Source organism: Pangasianodon hypophthalmus, chromosome 17, assembly GCF_027358585.1.
Source record: "Pangasianodon hypophthalmus isolate fPanHyp1 chromosome 17, fPanHyp1.pri, whole genome shotgun sequence".
Lineage (NCBI taxonomy): Eukaryota > Metazoa > Chordata > Actinopteri > Siluriformes > Pangasiidae > Pangasianodon > Pangasianodon hypophthalmus.
Window position 1 is genome coordinate 12219645 of NC_069726.1, and position 17925 is coordinate 12237569.

The 17925-nt window shown below is 40.2% G+C and overlaps 1 protein-coding gene across 4 annotated transcripts in view; it reads right to left on the bottom strand.

Annotated features, from left to right (window-relative positions):
• alcama (activated leukocyte cell adhesion molecule a) overlaps positions 1-17925 on the bottom strand; it is a 64112-nt gene that overhangs the window by 6157 nt on the left and 40030 nt on the right. For all 4 annotated transcript variants that reach the window (XM_026941757.3, XM_026941756.3, XM_026941755.3 and 1 more), the window contains exons 2-12: positions 13233-13339; positions 12700-12919; positions 12098-12162; positions 10310-10397; positions 9972-10145; positions 8971-9095; positions 8381-8513; positions 6717-6829; positions 6288-6414; positions 5913-6034; positions 287-416 (exon numbers count right to left, since the gene is read on the bottom strand). In XM_026941757.3, coding sequence (XP_026797558.3) covers positions 287-416; positions 5913-6034; positions 6288-6414; positions 6717-6829; positions 8381-8513; positions 8971-9095; positions 9972-10145; positions 10310-10397; positions 12098-12162; positions 12700-12919; positions 13233-13339 — 1404 coding nt within the window. The remainder of the gene's footprint in view (positions 1-286; positions 417-5912; positions 6035-6287; positions 6415-6716; positions 6830-8380; positions 8514-8970; positions 9096-9971; positions 10146-10309; positions 10398-12097; positions 12163-12699; positions 12920-13232; positions 13340-17925) is intronic.

Below are 17925 nucleotides of genomic sequence, written 5' to 3' on the forward strand. Positions count from 1 at the left end.
AACAGCCTCAGATTAATGCCCTTCACAGGCCCACAAAATTGCTGATGTGGCCCAGGAACAATTAGATCATGACACTCCTGAACTAAAACTCTAATCATCAGATACAATGTTGTCTCTATATCTGCTTATAATTGAACTGCTGTGAACTGTGTGTGTGTGTGTGTGTGTGTGTGTGTGTATGTGTGCATGTGTGATGCACTGACAGAAAGTGATTAGACAGAACAATAAAGGAGCTAGTATGTTAGTATGCACCCAGTCTTAGACATCAAGAGCCTTCAATACTCACATGATAGCACTTCGATGTCCCTGCTGACTGTACCTAGACTGTTAGAGACTCTGCAGGTGACAGTCAGGTTCGCACTGGGCACCACGGTTAGTTTGTAAGTGAATACTCCATTGCTGTATTCGCTCTGGTTCTGTGAGGGAACACACACATACGCAGAGTTAACTTCTAGTTTCTTAGCATAATGCAACAAAAGCAGGAAAAATGTCAATATTACGCAGGATTAACAAGTCTGACCTACTGGGTGTTCAAGATATAAGAGAATTGTTCAAATCATGGATAGTCTATGTAAGAAAATAAAATGAGTCAGCCACCACTCTCTCATGTGTGTCAGAGTCTCACTGGCTAGCTGCACCTCCCCTGAATACAAAAAAAATATAAATAAATAAAAACCTCCCTTCTTTTTACTGTATTGCTCCAGTTTCAAAAGAAAGTTTCAAAAGGACACAGTTTAACTATACAGATTTTCTTGTGTCTATCTAATCATAAAAACTTTGTGCAGTAGTAGTACTGAATTTGTCTCATATACTGTAAATCCACATATTTTTAACATTTATTGATGCAAACCAGCAGTCCTTTTTTAAAAGTAAGTTTTGAGTTAGTGAATTTTTTTTTGCGCTTTTCTCATAGACTACAATAGCATTTCTCATAAATTAAAAAAATAAATAAATAAAATACTAGTGTATTCTTTTAAACGATGACCACTAGAGGGCCATATAACATTGTTGTTATCCTCTAGGCTGTCTAGCTGCACAGTCAGTGAATGAAAATCAAACACACACACACACACAAGGACAGAGAGGCACCAACCCAGTGTGACTGAACTTCTAAGAGGCGATAATCAGCCTGCAATTAAACTGCACGCAGCACCGTGCTCTCCAATTACCAACCCCCTCCAGCGTCAGAGCCATTACAGACATTAAAAAAACACCCTAACAGATCACAGCCTCTCGCTGCTCTCATGCCATCACTGCTGCTTTATAGAAACCAAGCATATTCCCTGCTCTGCTTTTTTGGCAGTAAAATCCATACCTCAGTATCATATAAGCTCCCTCCTACTCAGGACTGTAGAGTATGAATGCTATCCTCACAGCCTTGAATAATATATCTGTATTAGAATTCTGTGCAGTGCTGAAATACACACATCGCTCCCACTGGCATATGACTGCAGAAAATGAACACTTATGACACAAACCCTGTGTGGAATACCATCAGGTGTGTGTTCTGTTTTGTACATGCACTCAACAGGCTCAGTGTGAGACTAAGCTTAGAAAGATGTAATATTACAGCAGGGCAGAAAGTGCAAAGCGATACTTTCAGGCTACGTCCACATTAATCCGGATAAATTTGAAAACGCATCTTAATTTCATGTTGTGGTGTGGACCGAGAAAACAGGGATATAAAAAAACAATGACGTATATTTAGTCATGTGTATTGCAGTCATGTGACCCATTCAACTCAAAACAAATAACTTTATAATCTTGGGTTACTCGCAGCAAAAACTCAACCTCTTTTTTCTGTCCATTTAAAAAATTCCTTGCTTTTCCTTGACATTGCTGCATCAATTCAGAGAGACGGAAGGTAAATAAACACCTGACAGAAATGATGCAGGACAAAGCTTCTTCCTTTTTTACACATGTGCAGTATAGGGATGTAAGCGTTTTCAGATGTTTCAGTGTGGACAAGCAATTTTTGTTAAACGTCTGAAAACACCAGTGTAGATGAAGAGCCGTTTAAAAGAAAATGCAGTTTTCAGATCTATCCGGATTAATGTGGATGTAGCCTCAGCGCATGCCAGTTTGATTTAAATGGCCTCTTTGAGTTACTGTGCTTTCCTCTAAACATCTGTGTCCGTGTGTGTGAGTGGGAAAGAGAGGGAGAGAATGTTAAGCAGCAACGGCTTGGCTTTGACTTGGTGTTGAATGTGATAATGAGTGACAGAATGACAGATTAGCTGATGTTGAGCACTGCTCAGCATTCTCTCTCATACACACACTCATGCATGCACACACACACAGCTCTCCAGCACATCAAGCAGCTCAGGTTCCTTCAGACATACACACACTAAAGTCTGAATGCCTCCTCTCCAACCCAACATCAACAGCCACTTGGTATTTCTCAGCTCATTATACAGTTGTGAAATCATAATTTCAAAATCAAAGGTTAAGCAGCAGCAGGAACTCGCTGTTACACAACCAAGAAACCTGGTCAAGAGAGGAGGAAGATGTAAAGACAGTGAGGAGAGAAAGTTAAATCCTCATATTGAGTTAAATCCCGAGGGAATGACAACAGTTCACCATTCTACATTTCACCATTTTTATTTTCATAAAGTGAGCGGTCCTATTGAATTGCCCCTTGACACGTTTTTTTAAATCAAAACTAAGCATTCCTGCTTTCAGTCTCAGAAACTGTCCAAGGATCATTCCAATAACTGCAGATAATACTCTGCTGGATAACATTACGCTGAAAACATTAGAAGGACATCCTTTGACATTGTGAGGACATTCAACAGAGTAGGTGCTGGGTCCTGTGGTGTAGAATATTATAAACATCTCTATATTGTCTGGAAAACACGTCTGACCGAATGTCCTTTTTTACTGTTTACTGAACTTTACTGTAAACAAATTTACATCCATGTAACTCCTGATGACATCATATTGTTAATACACACACACTATGCGCCCAAACGTATGCGGACACCTGAACATCACAGCCATGTGGGCCTTCCCCAAACTGCTGCCACAAAGTTAGAAGCACAGAATTGTCTAGAATGACTTTGAATGCTGTAACAAGCATCTTGTGGCTGAATCTAGAGGAAAGCCTTCCCAGGAGAGTGGAGGTTATTATAACAGCAACAGGGGACTAAATCTGGAATGGGATTTTCAACAAGCACATATGAATGTGATGGTCAGGTGTCCACAAACTTTTGGCCACATAGAGTACTGTACGCACGCAGTGTTTACAGTTTACCTCTATACTGCTAACCGACTTATCAAATTAAAGCCTTTTTTGGCATTTGACTTTGAATTGCTTATTTATTTAGTATTTAGAATTTAGCTCTCATTTTACTCTCATTAACTATTTTGAGTTACTTAAATAAGCTGTTTTTAAAATAGTAATTTTAATTAAGCTGTTGACTCGAAGCCACCTTTATACACTAATATCAACTACACATTACCCAGTGCTACATTTCTCCTTTCCTCCCTAAACAAACATTCTATATTACTGAGTTAATGTTTACTGCAGTGCTGAACATGTACTTTTACCTGTGGAAGGGAACAAAGAGAGCCTTTAGCTTGTAATGAAACTAAGATTCACTGAGTTTCCCTGCACTGAGTGAACCTGTGCACCCTGCTGTTGCCTAATGAATTACCATCTTCTGTAACTACAAAGTGCATATGGTACATACAAACGAATGGCTACTTGGTTTCTTCACTACTTGACTGTTTGCTCAGTAGAATATTAGGCCACGCCTCAATAGTTCCCAAACCAGTCTAATCATCAAGTTCTATTTGTGTTTTTCTATTTCTGTCTTGTTTTTTTTTTTCATTCTTTGAATTCTCTCAATGCTTAAAATAACACTGAACTTTGGCATCATACAAAACTTTTTTTTAATTATTTTACATTATGTCTCTATTGCAAAACTGTGATCTATGTAATCCATGAAATCCATGGTCAGGTTTATAAATCCGTAAACTTGTAACAGACTTTATGTACACGTCATATTATTCACACACTGGGCTTCATTTATCAAGCCGGATATTAACGGATTTATTCATAAACAGTTCGCAGCAGCATTTACACAAGGAATTTGGTACTCATGAAATTCCTGTAATTTCGGAAAAACCTTCATATCCTACTCACGCTCCTGAGTGTGTGTAAACTTAATCTAATGTAAACCTTGATTGCTCAGCTTCAAATCATATCATTTGCATGGATTACTGAACTTTCATATATGGAATATACTGTCAAGTTTTAAATTGCTTATTTATTGACATTTAGCAGAGGCACTTATCCAGAGCGACTTACAGAAATGCTTTGAACCGATTTGACTGTCAGCACTTAAAACTATTTTAAAACAGCACTTTCCCTGTGTGATGTGCTTGGTGTGTACGATCAACTGGTACACTGCACATCTTTTTTCTCCTCCATTTTCATGTCACACCCTTTTCTTTTAACCTGACTTAATTCACCTCTTCTCTAATTTGTCTCTAGATTTGAACCTTTTCAAGTGCTGTTATATATATATTTTTAAATGAATAATATATATTTTTACTGGCATAGATGTGAGTCTAAATGACTTTGACATCTACCTAAGAGAACTCTTTTTTGCCGTTTACTTGTCATTTTAGCTCAGTGAGCTTTGCTTTTTATGGATATTTGCAGACGTCACCGAATGGAAATCAGCTGTGCCCTGCACACACCTAGTAATTTATGGGTGACTGGCATTCAACATACACACGTGAATACAAAGAAAAACAGCATTTCAAAAGCTTTTGGAAAACCCAGTGGAAAATTTTTAGTTGGCGTGGGCTTATGCAAACATTTACACACACCTTTACTAAAAGATTAATGAAGAATGAGGCCCTTTGTTAGTGCAGCTCACATTACAGGTTTGACAGTTTGAAACCCTGAGACATTGCAGTCAAAATTAAGGTTGCCCTTTGTACTTTGGCAGCGTAACTAGTGTTTCCTAAATATAGCATGAAAGATGAAAGTACTTATTCTGTCAATTGGAATTGCAACATGAACAGATGCAAATTAGAATTAGTAGTTGTAATATGAGGCTCAGGTTATAATCACTATTGATTATGATTTCATCATGAAATTTATGTATGATTATGACTGACAGGAAAATACCTTCACTCTGAGAGAAGCTCTCCGATAATCGTAAGTCACTATTAGGCATACACAGGATGTTCTATCTTTGTAAATGACTCATATTCACTTATTCACTTATATTCATTTATATATATATATATATATATATATATATATATATATATATATATTCTGATTGATCAGAAGCCATTGATTTGTTTTCAGCATGACTGACAGTATTTGTCAGACTCCGACTGTCTGCGAGACTAATCATGGCTTAATATTAATCTGCTTGGTTTGAATGACGTTTTATGTGAAGAGACAGAATTTCTGGAAGGAAATCAACAATGGAAGGAAAGTTTTTGCAATGTTTGAGTCTGCAATGTTAGCCCTTTGTAACACTCAGAAGTAAAGATGTAGCTTTAGGTTTTCTGACATGGGAAAGTCTTTAGGCTTTGCATGTAGAGATTTCTCGGTAACATGACAAGCTGCATTTTTTTGTATTGTTAACTTCAAGAGGCTGGTGAGGAAACAAGTGTTTACAGCTGCACTAACGTAAGGGATAACAGGAACTAATTTGTTTTACAAATGTTCCACAACATTAAACGTAACTATAAATGGATATAAATAAATGTTTTATTCCTTACTTAGATCCCTAGCTCGCCCAGAGAATTGCTAATGTTTCTGTGTATGCTTGCATTAGTTACACTGACTAATGTGTGTGTGTGTGTGCGTGTGCGTGTGTGTGTGTGTGTGTGTGTGTGTGTGTGTGTATGTGAGAGAAAGAGAGAGTGAGTGTGACACTCACATGGGTTCCATTGACACTCCAGGACACTTCAGGTTCAGGCGATCCCTCACCATGACAGATCAGCACCTTTGCTTTGCCATCTGTGCTCTTTTCTTTTCTCAGAATCTTAATCACAGGGATGCCTTTAGGACAGAGACAGAGAGAGAGATACAGAGAGAGGGACAAAGAGAGGGACAAAGAGATAATTATGCAATTATCACCATTGCATAATCTTTAAATGGGTGTCTATTTGAGCACAAAACCATAGCTTTTATTCATAGGCTTTTTTTAGATCTGCATGTATTTAAAATGTGTCTTTTAAGTAATCTGCGTTCTTAGGTGTGAGATGACGCCTCTGATGTGACTGTGTTTAAGGGAAGTGTGATCGCCTCTTACCTTCCACAACCAGTTTGAAGGTGGCTCTGCGTTTGATTCCAGCTACAGATGCCTCACACACATAGAAACCTGTGTGATTATATGCTAGAGAGCTGAAGTCGGGGAGTTTGTCCAGCTTGCCACCGTCCTGCAGGAGGGAAATCTAGTTAGCTCTTTAGCAGTATTTAGGCAAGGCTGCAATGTGTGATATGTTTTAGCCACTTACACACACAGACCTGGCCATTTCAGTACGCGATCATATGACTACAGCATATACACACATGCTAATTCTAATCAGCTGAAGATACAAAATACAGGCCAAGATATTATCAGCTCTGTCTAATGTGTCTCATTAAGCATTATTAGCTTATAAACCCCCAGGATTTCACCTGAGTGACAGTGGCAGAGAGACAATGTGTGAACTGGTGAACTGGAGCATGGTGCTCTAACCTTAGTCCAGGTCACTGTGGCTTCACTCGAGGAACTCTTCTCTATCTTCACCTCCAAGGACTCCCCAACCTTTTTCAGGATGCTTCCTGAGGGAATGACATTCAGGTCCAGATCTGAAAGAGGGAGAGATTTTATTGGTGAATGGTGATTGTAGTTGAAGCTGTTATAAGCAGGAGATGGACCTAATTTCAGCGCCTAAAATGAAACAAGATTCACTGATTTGTAGATTTGCAATACATAGTTTTTAATGTATCACTGAAATTATATGATTATTATAGGTCTAGAGTTTAAACATTACAAACTGCACCTTTAACTTTTTTTTCATCTTTACACACTTTGTTCAATTGTCTGTTTAATTATTTTAATATTCACATATACATACATTATAAGCCAGGCTTTGGCAATGTGAGTGCACCATTACTTGCTATAGCAATAAAGTACACTGAGGGTGAAACAGAGAGAGACAGAGAACAGATGCCTCACACTGTATCTTCTCACTGCAGGTGTGACTCTTGTGCTTATCAGTTCAGTAAATCTCACCTTCTCCAAGCACACACACACACATACACACACATTTGTAATTCTATCATTTTTGGGTTTTTTCCATGGACCTGTGTTACTGTAGGTAAATATGCTAAATGCTTTTCGTGCACCTGCATCTAACCTAACCTTGACCTCAGTAACAAAAAGTAACGCCTTTGGCTCTTTTAGTTTTCAAAAAAAAAAAAAAGCTGACCAGCACAAGGTCAAAGGTCAAAACTTTCACATATTCCCTGCTTGCATATTTTTTCTCTTTATCTGTACATTTCTCTTTCTCCTTAATTTTCACTTAGCCAATTCGCTCCCACCCACTCCCCTGTCATGTGACAGCTAGTAAACGGTAAAGGCTAACACATGCTTCCTCCAGGACAGGTGAAGCCAGACAAAATACATCCTTTTGAACTGCTGCTTATGCAGCGTCACTGGGCAGCCTAACACAGTTGGAGGAAAGCGCTATCTGCCGTCTTCCACATACACAAGCTCACAGACACTCATGATTGGCTAGTATTGCTTTGATTAATAGAGGAGAGAGAGTATGCAATCCCTCCCACCCTGAGAGCATGGGCAATTTAGTTCTCTTGGACTTTTTAACACGTTTCTGTTGCACCACTTGGGAGGATTTTAACGCGCACACACACACACACACACACTCCTATAAGGAGAAAGCTTCCATTGTTTTCGCTCCTTACATGCTCCATTTAGACATGCACTGCTTAGTGGAGACAGCATGACATACAAGCAGCTTGCTTTAGAAACATCACACAACACATTTGAAAGCAAACACACACGCACACCTGCCTCTTGGAGAGTAATTAAGAGTGCATTGCATGTAAAAATGTAGACTCTAAGTGCAACCCAAGTCACAAACTCTAATTAGTCCACCTGCCCAGTGTGTCCTAGATCTCCCACCATGCTCGAGATAGATTTGATTAGTACATCTTTTGCATGTTAATTTATATCTGTTAAAGAGGAAAAAAGAGAAGTTCAGAGAACTCTTGACTGCTTGAGGCTTTCCCTCAAAGGCCAATTTGCAGATATCACTGAGTTACTGTGAGCAAGCTGAAAAGAGATGGGGAGGTGTAGAAAGGCAGGACTAGAAGAACAGAAGAAATCTGGGTGCTTACAGGTGACAGTGATGTTTGTTGAAGCCTGCATGTTGTCGTTGTCGATCAGAGAGCACTTGTATTCTCCAGAGTCAGCTCGGTTCACACCGGACAGAGTGTAGACGTCTGAGTTGGTTACCGGGACCTTTTTACCCTGCACACAGGAGAACTTTTATTTATATAGAATTTATAAAAACAGAGCAATTACAGCAAAAAATGTGTAAGATAAAATAAAATAAGATGAGCTTAAAAAATAATATACAGTGTAGTAAGAGGAAGCTTTAAATACAAACAGATAACAAAAAAGAAATTGACCACAAGCCTACTTACTCTTAGTAAAACACTGTATCTAGACCTACTACTCACTCAAGAAAATCAGCAAATACAGATCACGCATGTCCAATGTCTAAATCTTCCGTATACACTTTTTTACAGTTCCAGGTAAAACAAAGTAATAAAGCATAACACTGCATTTGAATGTGCTACAATGTGTATGGTATTATTAAGTTATTCAGGCTCCACACACTGGAGCCTGAACTCTCCATGCTCTGATATGCAAGGTAGACAGTAGGACCCAGAGGAGCAGGTCTCTGTGGGAAATGCATTCTCACCTTAATGTAGAAGTTGAAGCTGGTAGGAGGAGGGTTTCCGTCTGCCTGGCATTTCAGCGTCACGTTATCACCCTCCTTAATGGAGCCCTGAGACAGAACCTGCAGGGTCACCTTCTCAGTGGGGTCTGAAAGTAGGATAAAGATAGAGACAGACAGAACATGAAGGCGAGAGGAAAAAAGTGTAAGAGAAAAAGTTGCAGCATCAGCTCGACACATTCAGCAACTGAGATCTTTCTCTGGTGCTCGTCTTGCTGTGTCCCTGTGGCCTCATCTTTCTGTCTTCCTGTCAAAAGCAGCTTTAAATTTAGCCCAAGTTATAGAGTAGAACCCGTTGAGATTCTCATTAGTGGTAATTCAGCAATACTGATAATCTTCTCTCCATTTCCGTGGAGAGTGTTTAAGGTTACAGTGTTTCTGTTGACCATGTTTAGTATTCATGCAGTTTTTTTCTCAGAATACTAAACATGGTCCACAGAAACACTGTAACCTTAAACACTAAAGCAAGGACACGGGAAGTAGGGTAACAAACTTTAAAAAGTTTTTTTTTTTGAGTTTGTATATCAGAGATAGTATTCGTCTTATACCGCAGTGATTTGCCGACAATTACATTTTTTAAAGTATTAACAAATGACATACTGCGCTATTTAACTGTTCGATGTTATGGAACACGAGACTCTGGTCTTCAGGAAAGGGGAGGCTACCCTTTCTGGTTTCTACATAACATGAAAGGCTGCATTTTTCTGTCTCGTTAACTTCAAAAAAGAGAGACAAAAGGAGATCATGTTGAGGGAAAGACTGTATATAACAGGAACTAATCTCTGTGTTAAAATGTTAAATAAATGGCATTTTACAGAAAACTTCATCAAACAACACTTTTTTAATTTTATATATCATTGTACTCAACACGCATTCTCTGTTAAAAGAAAAATGATTTGAAAAATGATTTTATCATTCAGACGTGACGTCACAGAGCACTCCAATGTACGCGGGGTTGTACTTACAGTGGATGCTGAAGGTTTCAGGTGCAGACATCTGGTCAGGCCCGGTCACATGTTTCACAACACAAGCAAACTTTGAGGTTGCATCCTGCTTCCCTGCTGTGTACTGCAACTGAGAGGTTGTGGTTGACAAACCGGTGACTGGGTCCTTTGTTACAGAGGCACTGATAATGATGACTGTTCACACATACACACACAGAGTTGACACACATACCAGTCATTCATTTAGCTCAAACAAACACAGTTACAGACACTGTTACAAACTGTTATAACACAAAATTATGTGTTTCCTTATACACCAGCTTCTTTCTACAGAGAATGACTCAATATATCACACTCACGCTTGTTGTCTGCCTGTAGTGTCTTGTTATTCTTCACCCAGATGATTTCTGCTGGGGGGTTTGCACTGGCAGCTACACACTCTCCCAGCTGAAAAACACACACACACACACACATTCATAAACAAACACACACAGGGTACTTATCTTTAAGGCGTAACCAGATCACCAAGCCAAAACCTTTCCCCTGTTCTACATTCACTAATCTTTGATCCAGGAAGTGTTATTAGTTTCCGCTCTTTGTACCAGCCAGTCTGTATGACACAGATACTATATTAGGAGTTTCAGTTAGGCATTCATGACCGGTGAAGTTTCCTAAATTAAACTGTAACCTGACATATAAATGATTTCAGCTGCTTCCCCTGCCAGGGAAACTCCAGGACTTTCTGTAGCTCCGCCATGTAAATGGGGTGGCTTTAGGTGATTTTGACTGCTCGTCAAGACGCTTCGGTTGGGGAGGATGGGTACTTTCCCCCAAGTGAAAATTTCTGAACATGTGACTGAGGTGACTAGAAGAGCTGGTGATATCAGGATGGGTTTGTGTGCTTTCCCTCTCTCTTCCTCTTTCAGTTTCAGTTTTTTCATTGCGGATGTAAACCTGCGCTACCAAACCCAGGCTGTAGAGCTTTAAAATGATTACAGTAAAGAACAAGAAGTTCCTCCTCATACACTGTAAAAAAATGGATGTGTAAAAACTCCATTACAGGAGTAGCAGGAGCCGCATTTAATAAAACCAACACGAGAGAGCTTCTTAGTTATCATCTCTCCCTGCACAACACACACACACTCAGAAAGAAAAAAAATAGACTAGATGCTTGCTGCAGTAGCCTAAAGGGTACCTATTTTATGCCTTTACCTTGAAGTTCTTAACTGAATCTTAATTTTATTAAGGTACATATCTGGATTTTAAGGACTGCTTGTATACCTTGGGGAACAATGATAATGCAGTCACAAGCATACAACAGAACAAGGCCATGATCGCTCATGCTGAACACACACACTCTAAGATCAGAGTATGGCATGGTCCAACTCAGACAATGTCCTTCTCGCTCTATACTCTTCCTGCTGTCTATTCTCCTCTTTGGTCCTGTGTTAAGCCTCAGCATCAGACAGACAAAATGTTTTTAACATAAACTGCCCCAAGGTTGAGCTCTTGCTCTTCTTCTACCTTTGTACACAAAGTGGCTGTGCTTTAAACATGACAGACCTCAGTAGGTGGCTATCAAAAAAAAAAAAAAGTCCTCCTTGCCCTCTACTGTCTGCTCTCATAAGAATGCCCACATCCCTCTGAACTTCCAGCTCGCCCTAGATGTGAGCACATACACTTTAACAGCCTCCCAAGTGAACCCAGCCCAGATAAAGTGTAGCTGAGCCTGTATAGAGTACTAATCCCCTTTTACTGTCCTCATAAAGTAATGTCACTTTTCTTCCCGTTGTGTGGCTCAGCGCATCCCAAAGCTGCCGTTCTGTGCTGCTGCTTTGGCTTTTTGGTTTTCCGTAGGGGAACATCACTACAGCAGTAATGGTTCTATTAAGGGGCCCTCTGTTTTGTGTGTGTGTGTGTGTGTGTGTGTGTGTGTGTGCTGATCTGTTTAACAGATTTACCCTGTCAGGAAGATGCCACGTGGGATTGTTTTATGTTTAGGCTGGTTGATAGAAAAGGGGATGTAAAAAAAAACCAATTCATTGCCAGATTTAATGTAGGGTTGCAATTGTTTTGTTGAATATCCTGTATTTTCATACAGTGGCAGCTACCGCGGATCCTAAAGGGCACCATTTTAAAGTACTCACCGGTCTCAGTTTGCCATCGTCCAGTCGACTCGCTTTGTTCCTGAATTCAGGTGCTGATGGTCTCTCTGAGAATTATAAAGGGGGAAATTTACTGACAATCAGCGTCAATACACACAATACAGATGTATTCTTTTACAAATATTACACAGTAGCTTGCCTTTCACCTACTCTATCTACAATGGCCATTTTATCAGGGAAACCTAGGTCCCATTTAAGTCACTTTGCAGCTATATAACTACTGAACTGTAGTGTATCTGCTGCTATGCACAATTTGTCAGCTTCCCTTTAACCCATCCATCAGTGCAATGGGACCAGCAATGCTAAGATGTTATTAAGTTGGTGAATCATTCTCAGCACATCAGTGACACTGACTCTGAAATTTGTTTTTTTTTTTTTACCTCTTAGAACTTTAGAAACACTTTGCCTGTCCACAGCTGACTTCGGACTAATGTGTTTGCTACAAGCCAGTTGTGTACTGTGTACATCCTACAGTGCAAGTTCTGAAAAACTCTATATTGATTTTGTTTCTGCCAGTGGAAGATTTATTATTACTAGAATTATAATTATTATGTATGCATGTATGTTCAGAAAGCCGTACTCACTGTGCACTTCAACGTCAACAGGGTATTCTTTGAGGTTAGACATGGAGACCACCATGCAGGTGAAGACTCTCTGGTCATCAAGGACTGCATGGCTGATTAGCAGGCTGGAGTCAGGCCCGATGCTTGCACGGTCCTTATAGCTGTCGGTGGCTGTGATCTTTGCTTCGTCCTTCTGTTCCTGCTTCACTAAGATATCTCCTGAAGTGCCATTCTCACTGGACTAAAGACAATAACATAAAAGAACAACTATTACCAATCTGTCATACACTGAGCTCCTACACTGCCCCTGTCCTGAACTGAATTATCATACTCTGTCAGTAGAACAGACTAACAGCAAAAAAGCAAAGAAAACCAAAAAAGCAGCATTTCTGTGTCTCTTTTGTGGGTGTGACAGTGAAGATAGCAGGTCTGTGTAAACCACTTATTCATCTCTTCACACTTCACCAATGTGGCTGGTTTTCCTGACACCTGACAGCGGGACATCAGTGATCCAGAACTGACAAATTCAGACAAGAAGAGCAGCAGAGACTCACATGTTTCCACTTGGTGAACATCAGATCGGATGGCTTGTTGTTGCCGTTGTTGCAAGGCACCTTGATGGTGTCGCCGTACAGGGCGATGACCTTCTCTATGCTGCTTGCTGAAATGTGACAGAAAAAAGAAGGAAATCATTGGAAGCTACTTTATCAGTGCAGAAAGGTTTAAGTCATCATTAGAATGAGGGAGTCTGTTTCTGCTCTGTTCCTAACTGGCCACCACTCAGTGTGTTGAGTCTGTCACGCTACTCCTTGCTCCTCTGTGGCTATGTGATCAAAAAGGCTCTAATTCCACCATCAAGTATGCCGATGACACAGTCATAATAGGCCTAATCTCCAGCTATAATGAGACTTAAAGGCAGAAGGTCAGAGTGGTGTCAGGACAATCATTTGCCTCTCTATTTGGCTCTCAACAAGAGTCAAGAGCTGGTCACTGATTTCATGTACCAGGAAGCAGACTATACATCCATTCACACATCAGAGGGGGTGCTGTGGTGAGGTTCAGCAGCTTCACAGAGCTGAGAGTCACCATCAGCAATGATCTCAAGTGGACACAGCATACCCTAATTAAAAAAGTTGCTTCTATCCTCAGACTGTGGATCCAAACTTCTACAGATACCCTATAGAGTCTGTCCTATAGAGTCTATCTGTTACAAGCTGCGCCACATTCTCACACACTTGATGCTCTAAACACAGAGCACTGCAGAGGAGGGTAAGATCATCACACAGCATCACCACAACTCCCCAAACTACAGGATATTTTCTAAAAATGTTGTGTCAGTAAAGCAACATGGCATTCTGCACACATACTGCTCTCTCTTCTCCTCTTTGGCAGAAGGCAAAAGCTATTGGTTCTTGGAGGATGAGATATAAAGACAGTCACCAGGTTGCTCAGTACACAGTAATTCACACCTACACTCTACATTGTGACACTAAACTGATTGTATTGTACAGAACCTCATAATCACCTCACCAAATTTGCACCTCTTTAAAACTCACCTTTCTCTTTAATCGATTACAATGAGACCAAACACATACACTAAGGTTTCTTCTGATGCTCTAGTCTATTGTCACCATTTACTAATTGACTGTTTTTATATTTTATGTTGGATTTTTTTTTTAGTTTTTAAGGAAACAACACACCTTCTTATATTCAAAGATACCTTTGAAATACTGTGATTCGCATTACTGCCATGTACTGGCATTAGTTTTTTCACTTCAGGCTTCTGTTTACATTTTTCCAGCCCAGAATTTAGCTCAGCCACCAGATACAGAGCTGCCAACACTGCTAACAAGAAAGTCCTAGCAGGCAGAGAAAAAAACTGAATTTTACCACAAAAACCCCAGTGAATGCTATTTTTTCTTCAGATGTGCTCTAAGCAACAATAGGAAAACAGCGAGGCAAAAATAAGCAGCTCCTTCATTTTTTCATACCAACCAAACAGACCACAGTGTCTCATTTGTTTTCTACGGGTTCACAAGACCAAGCCTCGTGAATTCTTAGGTTCACAGAAATATAATCCTTGAGAAGAGAAAGTTACCACAACCAGAAACTGTGTCTTTCGTGTCCCGCATCCTTTCGCCTTCAGCGAACAGGCTTTTCTGTTAGGTGAATTTTATTTGCATTTCAGCAAAAATCAATAATGCAACTGTGGCTAACTTGTAAATGTTGGCATCTCTGCTCAGTTCTGCCCCTTTTTCCAAAAAGGCAACTCATGTACGTTCAAAAGAGGACACTGGTTCAGTTACGGGTTACGGGAGTCTTTAAAATAACTCTAAAATTGCTCTAAAATTATAAACTACTGCTTTTAAATGAGTCAAGAATACAGTGTAAATGTAATTCAGAAGACTGATGAGGAACTGGCTATAAGAGCCTCTGCAAAACTCTGCAATTTCATTTGAGTTATGTGAAAATTGGTACCCATGTTTAATAGAAACTCCACATTCTCTCTTAAAGCTGAATGTTCCAAGGTTGTCATGGCGATGAGGCGCTGCACCACAGAGTGGTATGTTCTTTTCGGGAGATGAATGAAAATTTTGGAGGGTTATACAGGCTTTGTGCTTCAGCCTCTTCCATCAGCTCTCGGCATCTCTCAGAAAAAGCCACACAAAGAGCGTGACCAAACAGGGTTCACATACTGGCCATACCAGAACACTTTAGCATGCACAAATACACAAACACTCTTCTGGAGTGTTCTTCACAAAGCCTATCATTATGACAGTGATTTTAATGTTAGCCGAGAGGCCGCATTACAGACTGAGAATCCTGAGAGAGCAGGAAAAAAACACAACTCGCCGATACTGTTCTCCTACAGAGTTCAGAATAGAGCCAAAGCTTGCAATCAAATTGATTCAAATCTGAGTGAACCTTGACAGAAGTAGCCTTAAATTGAGTGGGGTTCATGGTTGAACTGAATTCGAGCAAACAGTTGCCTTTCTTTTAGCACCGTAAACCTGACGATTCATGTGCAGTTCAATTATGAATTGAAGGAGCCTCAGGCCTGCTCAGACAGATGCTTTGCCAAGAGATTAAATTAGAGTGTGAGATTAAAGTGTACGGTTTAATAATAATGCCGACTAGCAGAACGGAGGCCGAGACAGACAGGGAGACAGGTGCAGACGGCGCTGTGTACACTCCGGGCCCACCTGTGTCTACAGAACACTGTTTGAGCAACAGACCGTCTCTACAGGTAAAATCTCCCTCCTGCCAGCTCACACACTAAAACCTGCTCCCCTCAAAAATGTGTGTGTTAGTGTGTGTGCAGGAGGTGCCTTGGAAAGAGCTAAACAGATGCTCTGAAGGCTAGCTCTCTGGGGAAGTATTAGATGAAGGCACCTTTGTTTTTCCATTTTGCCAGGGACCGAATGCAAACACTCTTCTCGGGTGCTGATGTTTGGAGAGTGTGTCAAGGCGTGAAGAGCAAAATGCAGCACTCATCAGCCCTTTGTCATCTGCACAGAACTGCGGCGTCAAAGTTTCTGTGGGCAGGAAGGACCCACTAATGGGACACAGCCTGTATTTTGGTCACAAATTTCCAAAACACAGCCAATGTTTGTTCTACCATTCTGCCTGCTAAGTGATGCCTTTTGTGTGTTAAACCATAAATCTACCTGATGACATGTTCATATTATAGGCTTGCTAGCACACAGCAGAGTCTTATTTAAATAACTGCAAAGCTAGGAGTTCAATTAAGCTTTAATTTAACACAGATAAAATATATTTGAATGTCTAATTAGGTCCTTGTCACTAAGTTTACTAACTTTACAGTTTATATTTATGCAACATCTGTCACATAGTTGCCTCATCACTTTACTACATTGCTAATTCTTTGCAACTTTTTGATATTCCACACCTCTTACCTTCTTGTATCTCAATTATAGTGTAATGATTATTTTTATTGTTTTGTTTTGTATATTCTGTTCCCTTATCTTATTACACGTTAGTTTAACAATTTACCTGAACCTCACCACAAGTATTTTCAATATACAAATGTCCTTGACATACTGAGCACTTAATAAAGAATATGACTTTGAGGCAGATGATACCCACAATTTCTAAGAAAAATTATATCATCATCATCATCATCATCACCTAAAATGAATCTACTCAATTGTCCTTTTTTTTAACAAAAAGTTAAACTCTTTTTAACTTCTTACTATTAACATGCCAAAAGAATTCACACAAAAGGCACACAAGAATGGCATCATTAGCAGGGGATGGATTGGATACGGTGAGGCTTAATGGATGTGTGTATTAGAACACTACTGAGATGAAAGACCCCTTAACTGTGGAGAGTGAAAGAGTGTGTGTGAGGACTGTTCACACACCCGCCGCGTGACTGATTGCAATCTCCTTTCAATTTAGGAGCCGGGTGCTGACCTTTTTAAAATGTTTCTCGCAAGCGCTTCAATTCTGTCGCGGGGTGGGTGTGTGTGTGTGTGTGTGTTTGTGTGCGTGCACGTCTGTGGGAATGTGTGTGTGGGTGGGCGTGTGTTTGCTCACCCAGTGTCAGAGAAAGACTGGCTTATCACTCTTGCGACACACCTGAGCACACAGGGCACAATGACCTGACGGAGAATGCTTTTCCGTTCTCAGCCTCATTCCTTCACAGCTGAGAGATTAAACCTCAACACCGTGGGCCATCACTGAGTTCTCTTGACCAAACACTGATAAAAAAATAGCAAGTTCAACTCCACAGATTAAAAATGATCTTTATTTCACATGCTAGATTGCGGGTAGACTAATGAATATTGCAGATTATATGCTCAAGGTAGTGTTTCTTATTTCTTCAATAAAGAAAAGGCAAAAAGAGCTCAGACTTGGCAGTCCTGCAGCATTTTGTATGGAGCAGTGGGAGGGCTTTAGGCAGCGCTTTTCGCTCTCACAATACGCCTCCAATAAGGCTAATGTTCTCCCATTAGCGCTGTCCCTGGGTCGCGCTGCACTCAATAAACTCTGAAATATGTACAGCCTACGGACTGCAGTCCAAAATCTACAAAAAGGAAAGACATTTCAGGGAGGGTTAAATTATGAATGCATTATTGCTGATGCACCGTGTGCCGGCTTACGGCTACAGGATTCATTAAGAAACATTGGCAGACTTGAATAGGATTTCAGTGAATGTCTTTCTTTCTAAAGGGGATGGCTGGTGTCATGGACGATGAACGATGCTACTCCTAGAATGAAGTT